A 13,132-nucleotide genomic window follows, 5' to 3' on the forward strand; every position below is an offset into this window, starting at 1 on the left:
TTATAACCAAACAAAAACAAAATGATCACTTTCAGAAGTACTTGTGCCAAGAAAAACTCAAACACACTGAAAGGTTTTGCCTCCAGACAGGGTGATGAGAGGTAACAAGCAAAATCACTCATTTGCTCCTGCTAACATTAAGTGGTTTGGAGGTACATATACAGCACAGACTATGCATTGAGAAAACACCCGAGAAATTAAAGCTGGATATAACCCTTCCTCTTTGTCTGGCAAACCAGAAATGTGTCGCCAACATTACAATAATGTCTGTTGTAAAACAATGGCTCTTATATTTAGGGTCACAGCTCAATGCAGTGACTTTGGCACATTGCGCAACATGCAACTGTACTCTCAGTGAGACAATCAGGACTCAATGAAAGGCTCCTCTCCAAACTATGGTAACCTTTGCTTCTTTTCATACTTGACCTATGAATCCATTGCCGACTTAAAGTGATGTTCCACATGTAAACATAGGGTAAAGATGCCCACAGTGCAGATCAAACCTCATTAGAAAGAGCAACATAATCCTGACCATTAACATCCTTTTGTCAACATTGGTTTGAAATGCCAATGTTGTGGTTTCCTCTTTGCTTACTTATTAAGAAGCAAAAGCAACTTTTCACAGTTGACTAACCGAACCCATTCCTCTGAGCGATTGAATGTGGATTTGATGATAGCTGCATTGAATAGCGAAACATCCCCAGAGCCACACACACAAACAACACACATACAGCCAAAAGAATAGTAATGCTCACTCACATTAGCAGACAGCTGAGTTGTAAGCGCTGCCACTTTCTCCTGGGAGACATCCAATTCTCGTCGAAGTTTGCGGATCTACAAAACAAAATGTCACCAAACATTTGTGAAACCCCTGTGTTATAAACGCAAAATGCTTCCGAAAACATTTACTGTCCTTTCCCTCCCTCGAAAGGTTTGGGTCACATAAAAAGCATACTAACCTCCGATTGGGATTTTTCCTCAGGCTGTAAAAGAAAGAAAGAAAAGGAAAATGTTAGTTTTTCAAAAGGACCAGATACACTAAAATAAGATTGTAAAGTATTAAATCAATGAAAAACATGATTTGAAAAAAAATCGATCTGCCATCGATGCAGGTTATTCAACAGTTGAAAACTTCAATATTTTGTTGCATTGAGGAGACCATTTGATGTCATCGTTTATCTGCGGTACGGTTCCTTGGGTGCCAACAATTAACAATGGCTATGGCCCTCATGTATTGAGAGAAATCAGAAGTCGAAACAGCCACGTACAAGAGATGAACTTAATACCTGTGTTGTATTTACTAAATAAAATATAAAGTGCATGTTTCAAAAAAAATCTGACATTGTGAGAACTTTTCAAAATTTTGTAAGACCCAGCATATCTAAGAAGCACGCATATACGTATGTGTTCAACAACAGCAAAATTACATTTATAGAGTGTCTTTCACGTCGGGAGGACGTCCCAAAGCACTGGGATGCTGTTCATCCTTCTAACTCAAATTAATTCCCTATTTCAGTATAAACTTGTGTACAAAGCTAGTGGTCCCTACACAACATCCCTCCAGTTAGGGTTGGGCAACTGTGTTTTCACAGAATAACAAATAAGGAAATTACAGGAGCATTCAACTTAATGGTTAGCTTCAGGCAATTAGTTCTCCAATTGGTTTATGAACATTGACTCACTGCCGTATTTGGGTTCACATAAAATCCCCAACATTCGACTGCCAACAGAACTGGGCTCTCGAAAAACAGCCCAGCTGACAGCCAGAGGCCTCATTCAGTCTTAAAGCTGACAACACTCCATAATAACCTCATTTGTATGAAGCAACTTAATTCAGTAGGATTTCACGTCCACACAGTATAAGAATCCTCGCTTATATTGTAGCTTCAAGCACAAGCCGCTGAAGAACCAGCCGTTTTGAATTTAAAACACGTGATCTATAAACAAATGCATCGATGGAAAAACATGCCATGTTTAAAAACATCCCGATTTAAATATGATTTGAATCGAGCCTCGGTGGATAAAGAACTGATTTGAATGCTGGTCTGCCCCCGACTATACTTTGCTCCAGAGTGTATGCGTGACTACAAATCTGACACACAACCAGCAGCCTGTCATGCCTAAATGCACTGGTCCGTTTAGAACACGTATGCAGACCCGGTTCGATTTGTGTTCGTAACGTCATGAGTTTGAATCGTGAATATAAACAGGGGGATTATAAGGCACAGAATTGCGAATTTATAAATTGAGCTGGTGTTTTTTACCTACACTTTGCTCAGAACCACAGCATATTCATTTAAAGTCGTATTTGCCGGTGTTTTCCCCAGGTTCCAACCAGTGCATCAACAGAGCATGTCAGCACTGACAGGAAAATCTAGATACTCCATCATTTATGAAAAAAAATTACTGATCCCTGTATTGTTCCGACTGAGATCTGTAATGAGGAAACTCAATTGTAAGTAAATGTCAAAGCTGGTCTTCTCCCTGATTACTTTGTTACGTGGTTTCTCTTTTTTAAACAATAAATTTAAAAAAACCTGCACTAATTCCAACACAAACAAAACATCTTTTATTGTTTTAGTTACCCATTCTTCATTTTTTGACATGTAATGATTAACTGAGCTTCCTCATTACAGACATCAGTTGTAACAATTCAGGTATCAGTCAGTCATAATTTTCCTCACTATGACAGAACACCTAGAATTCCCTGCCTATGTTGTTGTAAATGGTGTTAATTGTTGCTGCTTTTTAGTGTAATAACAATAAGTAAAACTAATTAGGAATATGCAAATGCTTTGTATCTTTCTTGCTACCGGATTTCCCCTTTCTAATTCCTATTACAGTAGAAATGACTGACAATATAACCTATATGTGAATGGCCCTTTGTTGGAATAAAGAACAAACCCCTTTGGCTTATATCCCAATGTTTGGATTGGGTTGTTACCCAGAGTTACAAAATCTAAAGGAGATTTGAGGGAGGACATCAAATTCCATGGGCTAATGCTCAATTTCTATCATAATTTTGTATTAATTTGTGGCGACTACAGCTAGTTGTACAAATGAACCATGTGGTAATTGTCATGAGATGATGATGACAATGACACGTTTTCTTGTGTTTATCAACTCTATTTTTTTGCGCAAAAGCAACAGGGAAGATAGAAAAACAAGGGACTGCCAAGTGATTGGGCAGGAAAACAACACAACAAACAAAATCCGCAACAACATTTTGCCAAATGATCAAAGCAGATCAGAGGACTCAAGTTTATTGATGTTATAACAAACTTCCCCAATTTAATCCATTTCTGTCACTGAAATAGATCCTGTAGGGAATGAACGAGAGTCCTTTATAACCATGCCAGGAAAACTGTGATACAGTATAAACAAAAAACATTTCAGTGAGCAAGCACACTAAGTCACAATGACAGCGATCGTTGTTATACCTGATCTTAACGTTCAGTTTCTCACATGGATTACAAAACCTGTACATGTCTGCTTCAGTTCTCATTCCCCCCTCCCAAAAAAAATCCATTGAGCACTTAAATCTAATAACTATATTTGAAAGGAGCAAGTACAAGCAAAGTACTGTTATCAGATTTAATTTGCTGCTTTTTCATCAAGTTCATTTCAGATCAATTAATTCAGGCAAGAGCAGCATCCTTCTTTTTGTGTCCAGGGCAAAAACTCAAAACACTTTCAAATCAAATGAAAAAAATACAGCTACAAATCTTGCGATGATCTTTTTCACGTAGTCACTCTGCCTCGTATCTTACATGAAAGATTGAAAGACAGAAACAACAGCGCGAACGGTACTCTTTCATCCTTGAAATAATTAAACTAAAAGGGCATAGGGACACAATTGATTGTCCCATGATTTCATAACGTTAAGCATCTACACAGACAGACCTTTTGGAGTTCAATAAATTTGATACACCTTATCAAGGTGGAACTCCTGTTGCCTTCATTTTATCACTATCAAACCACAGCGGAAAAAAATCCTTAAGTAGATTTGTTTTACCTTCCAACCGTAACATCAACGAGCTCTATTTCCATCATTAGCTTGACAAAAATGCTGCACTATTAACCTACCATCAGCTCCCTGGATCTCAGAGTCCTTGTGAGCATCATGGTTGCCATTCTGCTGAAACTGTTTGTTTAACCAGCGTCACTGATGTGATAGAAATTGTTCAGGAGAACGAACTCCAGAAAACAGCACCTGCGTGCGCTCTCAGATGTCTGTAGACCTGTGCGGTGTTTGAATTTTATTGGATCGACAATATTGTCATTATGTCAGTCAGGATACTCAAACGAGCTTCTGTGTAACCAACAGCTACATTGACAACATGGGGTGTGGTTACACTTTGTGCACGCAATACATATCAAACCCAATCAGTATGTATTGAGGCCACTTAATACTTTGCTTGGGAGGCAGATATTACATCAATTGTAAATGTATGCATTTAAGTCTGTTCTGTCTCTCCCCATAAGGGGCTGGGGGAAGCAGCAGAGTGGAATATTGACTCTCCATCCGGTAAATGAAGAATGGCAGAGCTGGAACAAGCCCAAAAGTGTAACTGCTCCATGTAAATAAAGACAGCAGAACCCAGAGGCAGGGTTGCCCTGGTCCCTCTATTAGAGTGCAGTGCGAAGAGATAGGGGACAGGTCTATCGTGGTTTGTGAGAGAGTCACATTTCTTTTTTTCTGATACAGTTTGGTTTTCATGAGACAAGTGTAAATATATATTTTTACACCAATAAATATTTATTTTTTAAAAAATCGATTGTAACAGTATAAAATCTATGTTTAGATATAAAAGTTACATTATTGCATATAAACATTGAAGTAGTTAATAATAATTGGCTTTCTGACCAGTAATAATTCCCCATGAATACTAGAGTATTGTGCAAGATGGTTGTTAAAATGCAAGGGGAAGGCCTCAATTCCCTTTTCTACCTATTGACAAGATAATTGCTGGGTGTATACAGTTGTGCTCGGAAGCAAAAATAAAAGTTTTCTTGGAAAAAAACCCCCACCATTTCTGATTCTACACTGAAGCCAAAGAGGAAAGGAACAGAAAGATCAAAGCTTCAAAAAGCTGACGAAGCAGAATGGGGTTAGGCATATTCCGTATCCATGCTCATTATTCACTTTAAACACTATCTGTCTGTAGGAGAAAGGGATCAAACAAACATGCTTGAATTGTAGGCACTTACTGTTGAGTAAATGGAGGATGTGCTGGAGACCAGAGACAGAGATGACCCATGAACTGTGGAGGATTCCAGATTCCAAGGAGATTAGGAAACAAAAAGAGAGGATAGAAAATTCATTAGTCAAGTCAAACCATGTAAGGAGAACTGTTTAATCTGGTGACTCTTTAGTGTTTTACCAAAGTAAATGTTTTAAGCTGTTACTATTTAGTTAACAGATCAGAAATGTCATCAAACAGCTTTTCTGGTTCAATACCAATTCTGTGAGCCATTAATGAAATGTATTTACAACAAGTGAGTGTGGATTTGCTCCTATCTTGTGCTTAAATCTTATTGCGTCACTAAATACTTAGATTAACAATTGCATAAGTACACAAAGACACGTATCTTTTAAAAGAAGTCTGCGATTCTTCCTGTTCTCAACTGTTTTAATAGTAGAATACTGTGTGATGTGACCAACCTATGCTACTGTACAAGTGTAAACCTGTAAATTCTCCTTCACATCCATCGTCATTTCAAAGGATATCTTGCAGCTGTATCTATAAATTAAGTGATACAAAATCATACCGCAAAGGAGATTCAACAACACCAAATAGTTAAGGTTTTAGCTGTGAATCACTGACCTGTAGAAGTTGTGTTGTGATCCAAGAATCAATTGCAATTGGAATCTTCCCTCTTTTAAATCAAACTCAAGTTGCATGACACAGGAATAACAAGCGCAGTTACACAACGCTCAGTCAAGAGAAAAGTGGCCCTACTTTTTAAAATGTTCCGGGTCTCAGTCTGTTACAAGGTTTGAGCGGGTTCAGTTATCCAACACAAAAATACAGTTGGATATTCATCTCTCCTCTCCCTTTCCACAACAAGAACAATATGAGCATTCAGAAAATCGAGCAACACATTTGTGGCTGCTCAGCCCTGCTCCCAGTTGAAGTTGAACTGCGTTGCGTAAACAATGGAAGTCACAGGATGAGCAAGTACAAAAACGGTCCTCATTCCATTGAAAGGCGTGCCTTTGTCTAAGTTTATAAAACACAGCTGCCTTGAAACATAAGTGGTTGGCGTGTGGCGAGCTCTTCTGCAGGTAAAGTTGGCCCACTTTGAAGCGCGGGAGGGATTTCTACCTGCAGGAAAATGACAGCGGCAGCAATAGATCAAGTTTGCCACTAGCCTGACTGCCTGAGCCTCCCACTCCTCTGTGTGCTCACAGCACACACTGGCACCAAGTCATCCCCAGCTATCCACTGTCTGGACGCTGCTACTGAAAGGAGCATCTACTTTTTGAAAATATTTATATATATTTAAAATGTATATCTATATTTTTAAAAAGAACTCTGAACATTTCATCAGTTCTAATACAGCATTGCGTCAATATTGCTCAAGAGGCAATGGCATTGATAAAATGATAGAAAAAGCTTTGCTGTACACCCAATGCAGCTTGGAATAGAAGGCCTATAACAACAACTTGCATTTATATAGCACTCCTCATGGAGGGTAGCAGCCCAGAGCTCTTGACCGTGGCAAATCAGACCATAGATCAAGTAGACTTTTGTGGCTATCTTTCTTGGTTGTTTTGATTTCATTTTTGTCTTTTCTTTAAAACAATGTATAGAAGGTGAAATCTGAAGTCAAATCTTGGTTCTGATTCTATAAACTCACCTTTTGGATACATTTCCCAAGAGTAAACTGGTCAGTTGTAGAGAGCAGAAGCCAACTGATGGGTTCACTGAGTTTATTTATACTGCTATAGGAGAGCAAACTTCTGTTACTGGGTTAGCACCAGAGCAACTTCTCCCATTTTGTACTCAATTCATTACTTACTACATGAATCTTTAAATCGTGCAAAGGTCAATTGACATGAAAAACAGTTTGAGTCAGGTTTGAGGCACATGATTACAAGGCAATTCATGCTGAAGCCTGCTGGGGAAAAGTTGGCTTCATCGGAGAACCAATTCACACTGCAGCAGCTTAAATGCTGATAGTGCAAAAGAAATTTTAAGCACCCAAGTAGCTTCTGAAATCCAGCTGGTTCTTTAAAAAATAATAAAACCACAGCAGAATTCAGTGATGATTAGCGCAGCTCTGCACAAAGCTAAGCCACCAACCAATGCGATTCCAGAGGGGAAATGTAAACCAGGCTTTTCTTTTCCAAATAACTGTACTGCTCAACGTGACATTGTCTCACCTCCAGAGCATAAAAATGTTCCATTGCAAGTTGGAATTCTCTTCCTCTTCCAGACACAGTGACTCAGACTGGGGTTTGCTCATAGGGGCTCCAGCAGTCATGCCTGCACCCTATATCTATCCAAAAGAACTTTGGCTAAGTGAGACTCTCCTATCCCAGGTATATGCAGGTCAGTTCTAATACCCCTACCACTGTCTCGACTGAGATCAGCAAACACCACAACATCATCAGACTTGGCACCTCCAGTCTGTACATCTGCCTTGCTTATTCATCGAGCTTGTTGAGGCAGCCTTGTGAAGGAATACTTCTTATCTCGATTTCAATGCACCCGGGCTGTTTATGCACTTTTTTTGCTCATAACAAGACAGTTCTTAGCTTGCTAACAGCTGCACTGAATTTTTAACATCTGGTTCATTATGGGACCAATCCTGCCTTTCATATGAATAGTGCCCTTACCAAGAGTTCTCTATAGGTGTCAAACTTTGAGATTTTATTACTTACAGATATAAATTGTCTAAATATATCTACACATGATCAGCAGACTAGCCCTTCTGCGGACAATGCATGTCCTTACGAGACCCCCAAGTGGTGTCTTTTATCTGAAGCTCAATTCAAACTGCTTAACATCCGTCCCTGGAGCATGCTTACCACATTAAGCTACTAAAAGGAGCACAATTGAATTCTGTTCTAGTTAGCTGATCTAACGCAGGGGTAACACTATAGGGTGCTACAATTAAGCTAAGTGCCTTCCTTACCACAGGATATGAAGAGGGTTCCCTAACCAAAGGCATAAAAATTGCATCTCGTCTTAAGACTAGTAAAACTATTCTCTGTTACAATACAATTGCCATTGTACTATATTGTCTTCAAGTTTAAGAACGTGCAGAATTGTGGAAAATTCCTGAATTCAGTTTTAATTTGGAAAACGTTTTTCCTCAGTTTACTAAAGACTTAGCTTTGGCTTCTAAATTAAGATTGACTTGCATAATTGATGCCTTTCAGAGAGGGGTAGAGGAGGAAGCCAGCAAATAAAAACCTGCAGTCTGTCAGACCACAGGTGGTCAAATAAGGTACTATTTAGTGCCCAAGGACAGTGGAAAAATTGCCAACAAATATGTGAAAAGCTGAAAAAACAGTGGCAGTCACCTTGAATTTTTTCAGAGTTGATTATTCCCACATGCAGAAGTGCATGTTTTGACTAATGCGGAGAAGACTGCGGACTCCCTTCAACAGAATGGATTGTGAACCCATTTTAGTGCTACAAGTTAGATTATAAAGCACTAACATGCACTGGAATGTCCCTCACATCCTGGTACTCTTTGTATGTGTCTCTTTACTGTTATTACACGTTGTAAAATTTTTTAAATAAACAGCTAAAGAAAAGAAATGCATGCTTGTGACTTTGTTTGCATTATTCATGCAGTGAATAGCTGCCGTAAATCCATCCACCATTTCGCACAAGCATTCACTGCATTTCAATGTCTTCGTATACCATAGAACTAGATTAGAGAGAGAGAGAAATGGCTAAAAATAGTATCTGTAGTGGTTTATAATTCAATCAGTGCCTCTCGAGCGACAGAATTCTGACTGACTGACTGAACACTGTCCATTCAGATGTAATTAATTGTCAAGTTCAATGGAGGATACGCTCAGTTGATGCTAATACACAAGAGCATGTCAGAACCAGGATAGCGTGTCAAAACCAGTCTCTTCTTTTCAGAACTCAAGAGGCAATAAAGAGCTCTCTGCTACTGTCTGACCCTCAGCAGCAATTGTTATCGAGCCATAGAGGCACCAAGAAATAATACGGTGGTTGGAAACTGCAAGAAAAACAGTGATCAAACAGTCATAATGGATTCTACCTGTGTTTTGCCAGAGGATTGAAGATCCAAGGTTTGAAGGAAAAGAGTGCTGCCTTCACGGTAGCCAAAGTGCTGCTGCAAATTTACAGCGCAATTCACTTCTGTACTGACTTTCAGTATGGATGCCAAAAGCAGCTGTGTGTAACTAGCCGTCAGGAATTCATAGTCATTAGAACTCAAGGTAATAACACACTCACCACCAATTAGTCTAAGACGCTAGGATAATGATGCAGTTGCTAATTTCGCCTGAAGTCTCGAACAACTAGCAAAAAAAAACTAATAAGAAAGAGCTTGGCCACTTAAATGTTTTTCCATGAGTATCACTGGACGAAAAATGCACAATTTTCGCAAACAGAACCCACCATCAAAGGGTTAAATTGGTTTCAATTGCCAACAAAGAGCTTCATTGTGAGGGTTTCGATGGGAAGCGTACATTGTTTGCAACTAGTTCAACGGAGCTGTTGTCATCTTCCTGCAGACACCCCAGTTATTATTTACATCCTGACATATTGAACGATTATGACAAGCCAGTCACGACTCTCTAGGCACATCTCTTAGCTCTTGCACTGAAGTCTGGCCTCAGAATTTGAGTACTACTCAATTTCAGCTCATGCTGCAGTGGATTCCGGTGTGAATCCCCCAGCTACTATAATCAATAATCAATAAAGCACTTCTTTACTGCTAAATGCGTTATTGATGTTAAATGCTTTGATCCCGTTTACCTTGCTCAAAACATCTTGCTCATTCATTACAAATGTGCTGTAAAACTAGGATGAAAAATTATTTTAGTGAAATGAAATGTCTTTGTGATCTTCTGCAGTTGTGACCACGTTTAAACTACTTGATCGGGCGATGGATTTTTTTTCAAAAAAAACTTCTCCCAGAATCTCTTCCTATACAGTATCCAGCTGTTGAAATACACTTTGTTTGCATTATTCATGTGGTAAATAGCTTTGAAGGAAGTGGTGAAACTGATACACCCATGCCTCCTGGAACATAGACTCAAAGTATACTCTGCTGTGTATTTCAACAGCTACAATGCACCGATCCACTAAGGAAAACACAAACATCTGCTCTGATGTCTCAGGGGTAAAAGCAGCTCATGGTATTAGCCGAGGCACACCGAGCAGTTCAGCAGTTCATCTCCCGGTCCATGAAGTTGTCCAAACTCATCTGGGACAGTGATGGGGTTACAGTTGGGGAAAAATATGAAGATTTCTCATCCAGCTTATCACTGTCCAACAAGCCCCTGGTGAAGTGTTTGTGTGTATGTATGTGTGCAGCTGTTAGTCTTGAACAACTACAATGTACTCTACAATTGAATAACACACCAGCACTTACTGTCAACAATTTACAAATTAAGTATAACCTTTAAAGACTGGAGAGCTGCCCACAGCTACGTGACCAGCCAACAGCTTCAGGATAAGGAAGGGGTGGGTGGATAAGTAGTTTATGGGTGGGTGGGGGAGAGGGTTTGGAGAAACATAATCCCATACAATGACTAAAACTGTAAGGGCATTGGTTGAGGAATGTTGCTCATTTCTTAGGTAGTTCAGATTTCTAAGCGCCGTTCAATAACGGTACCACTGGACTATAGAAACCAATGTTCAAGTATCATGGGATGTCAACCCTCTGTGCTCTGGTTGCTCGACAGTGTTCTTCATCTGAACGAGTAAACCAGTGGTTCTCCAGTCTCGCAATGGCCCAAAGGCATGGGAGAATTTCCAAGTGCAGCTGTGCAATAAATCAACTCTTGACATCTGTGGTGATATCATCTAAACCTCTCTGGAGTTGCACATAAATATTTCTGGGTCATTTATGCCAATAAAACTAGGGGCATTTATCAACACTAGAAATAAGTGTCAAAGTCAAGCCTCCATTTCATAGTGAGGAAGCAAATATTTCTTAGAAATCCAATATACAGCACTAGGCATACATTTTCAGCTGTTGAACTGAAAAGAGAAAGTGCATTCAAGGAGAATTTGGGATTTGTGGCTCTATTTCCTTTTCTTTTCCCAAACAAAAAAATGTATATTGCCTCCAAAGTGTCCAATGAATGGTGAGAATCTATGTGTCAAACCCAGTGGAAAAAGGTGTAACCTCACCTATCCCAGCTTAAAAATGTGTCACTTTATTGTATTCACGATCCATTTATTCGAATCAAATAGGTTTGTCAACAAAAATTCCTTCCTCTTTATTTAGCAGCATTTTTAAGGCAAGAAAACAAGCCTTAAAATGGTGCTAAATGAAAAGAACTCTGTCAACTAACGATTCCTTTTTTTAAAAAACTAAAACTGCACTGAATGACATTCAAATAATTCGTTTTGTTAATATTATGGTAACTGCTGCTCATTTTTTAACCCTTGGATTTTGGAAAAGTTGCACTGATCAACTTTTTTCAGATCTCTTATAGAGATGCACAATATGACAGCCATTTGCTATGATCGAGTTACAATACACTTTTGAAAATGCCAAATTACCTTTGTCCCAACACAGTAGAAAGACAACAGGTGGAGACTTGTCAGCTCGCATTACAAAGCTCAGTGCGTGAGGTCAAACTAGGCAGGCTTCATCTTATCTTACAGAGCAAACAGATGTGACGATGCTAAAACTCTACAGGAGAATTATCAACACCGGATGAAACAAAATCAAAGAAAGAAATAGTTTCTTTCCAATAGAGAAGCAGAATGCATGAGAGAAACAAACCCCCCAAATGCACACGTACATTAAACATTTGTTCACCCTGTGTTGACATAGTGGCTTCATAACAAAGTATGATTCTAAGATATAATTAAACAATCTCAAGAATCAAACATAATGTTAAAATTGTGCGATTTCAAACAGAACTCCATGAATCATTGGAAGTCTGCTCAAACAAGCATCACTGGCCAATTCAACCACATGGACCCTCATAGGGTCTGTGCTCTGCTTTGACCGAGTGTTTACAAATGCACATTTCCAGATGTGGTGACAGGATCAGTTGGAAGAACTCCATCCAGCATCTTCCCTGCTTGGTCCCGAGACCGAAGTCAATTCTAGCTCCCTCACTCTGTCCTTACAGCAAGCAGAGACAAGCTAGGTGCGTGCGTTTAACATTGGCGAAGTTTAAATCTTACACAATTGTACGCAATCAAGACACAACTGACCTTCCTCAAATCCATCACGGAATGATCCAGAGCGACTCATTGTCCTGTGCTTCTCATCCAAAGACATGGAACTGTTCCGGAACCTGGAATCACTGTACGGATCATAAGGTCCTTCTTGAGTAGACACACTGTGACAGCGTAGCATGCTGGGGTTAGACAGGCTCATCTGGGTAGCTGTAGTTGGACTCGCTGTTTAACAAAAAGAAAAAGCACATTTGTAAGATCCAGCTACACTGAACTAAGATCTGTATTCCAACATAGGACTTTGTGTTCAGTTAATTCCCAAAATATAACTGGATGATTAGCTCACAAACACTACATCTCTTATTCCCCAAGATGTGTTCTTACTTGAAAAATGTGAACATTTTGTATATTTGGTATTTTTCCACAGCAGACAGTTTTGTGGATGTGAAGACTGCATCCTTTTGAAGTTAATAAAAAGTAATAAAAACTAATAGACATTAGGGAGAAATTGCACAATGATTTTTCCTTCCTCCTGAGTAACTCTTTCCTGCTTATTTCTTCTCTATCCTCCGAAAATCATAGAGGTTGGTGATGAACACAGCATTCGATTTGTTCTTAAAAGTCAAAAGTTCTGTAAAGTCAAGGGAATTGAGTCTCCATCTCAATGGGGTTGGAGGAGGGACAAGAGACTGATTTGGTAAACTGTTGGTGCTCAGTTATTGATCCTGAAATATTTAGTGGGGTTACCTGAAGTCAATAGGACAAACATT

The 13,132-nt window shown here is 39.2% G+C and overlaps 1 protein-coding gene across 1 annotated transcript in view; it reads right to left on the reverse strand.

Moving 5' to 3' along the window:
• The window catches only part of nav2a (neuron navigator 2a), a 151,020-nt gene that overhangs the window by 23,893 nt on the left and 113,995 nt on the right, over positions 1-13,132 (reverse strand). The window contains exons 21-24 of the mRNA XM_042341324.1: positions 12,399-12,587; positions 5,212-5,264; positions 960-983; positions 760-834 (exon numbers count right to left, since the gene is read on the reverse strand). Coding sequence (XP_042197258.1) covers positions 760-834; positions 960-983; positions 5,212-5,264; positions 12,399-12,587 — 341 coding nt within the window. The remainder of the gene's footprint in view (positions 1-759; positions 835-959; positions 984-5,211; positions 5,265-12,398; positions 12,588-13,132) is intronic.

This window comes from Callorhinchus milii, unplaced genomic scaffold, assembly GCF_018977255.1.
Source record: "Callorhinchus milii isolate IMCB2004 unplaced genomic scaffold, IMCB_Cmil_1.0 Scaffold17, whole genome shotgun sequence".
Lineage (NCBI taxonomy): Eukaryota > Metazoa > Chordata > Chondrichthyes > Chimaeriformes > Callorhinchidae > Callorhinchus > Callorhinchus milii.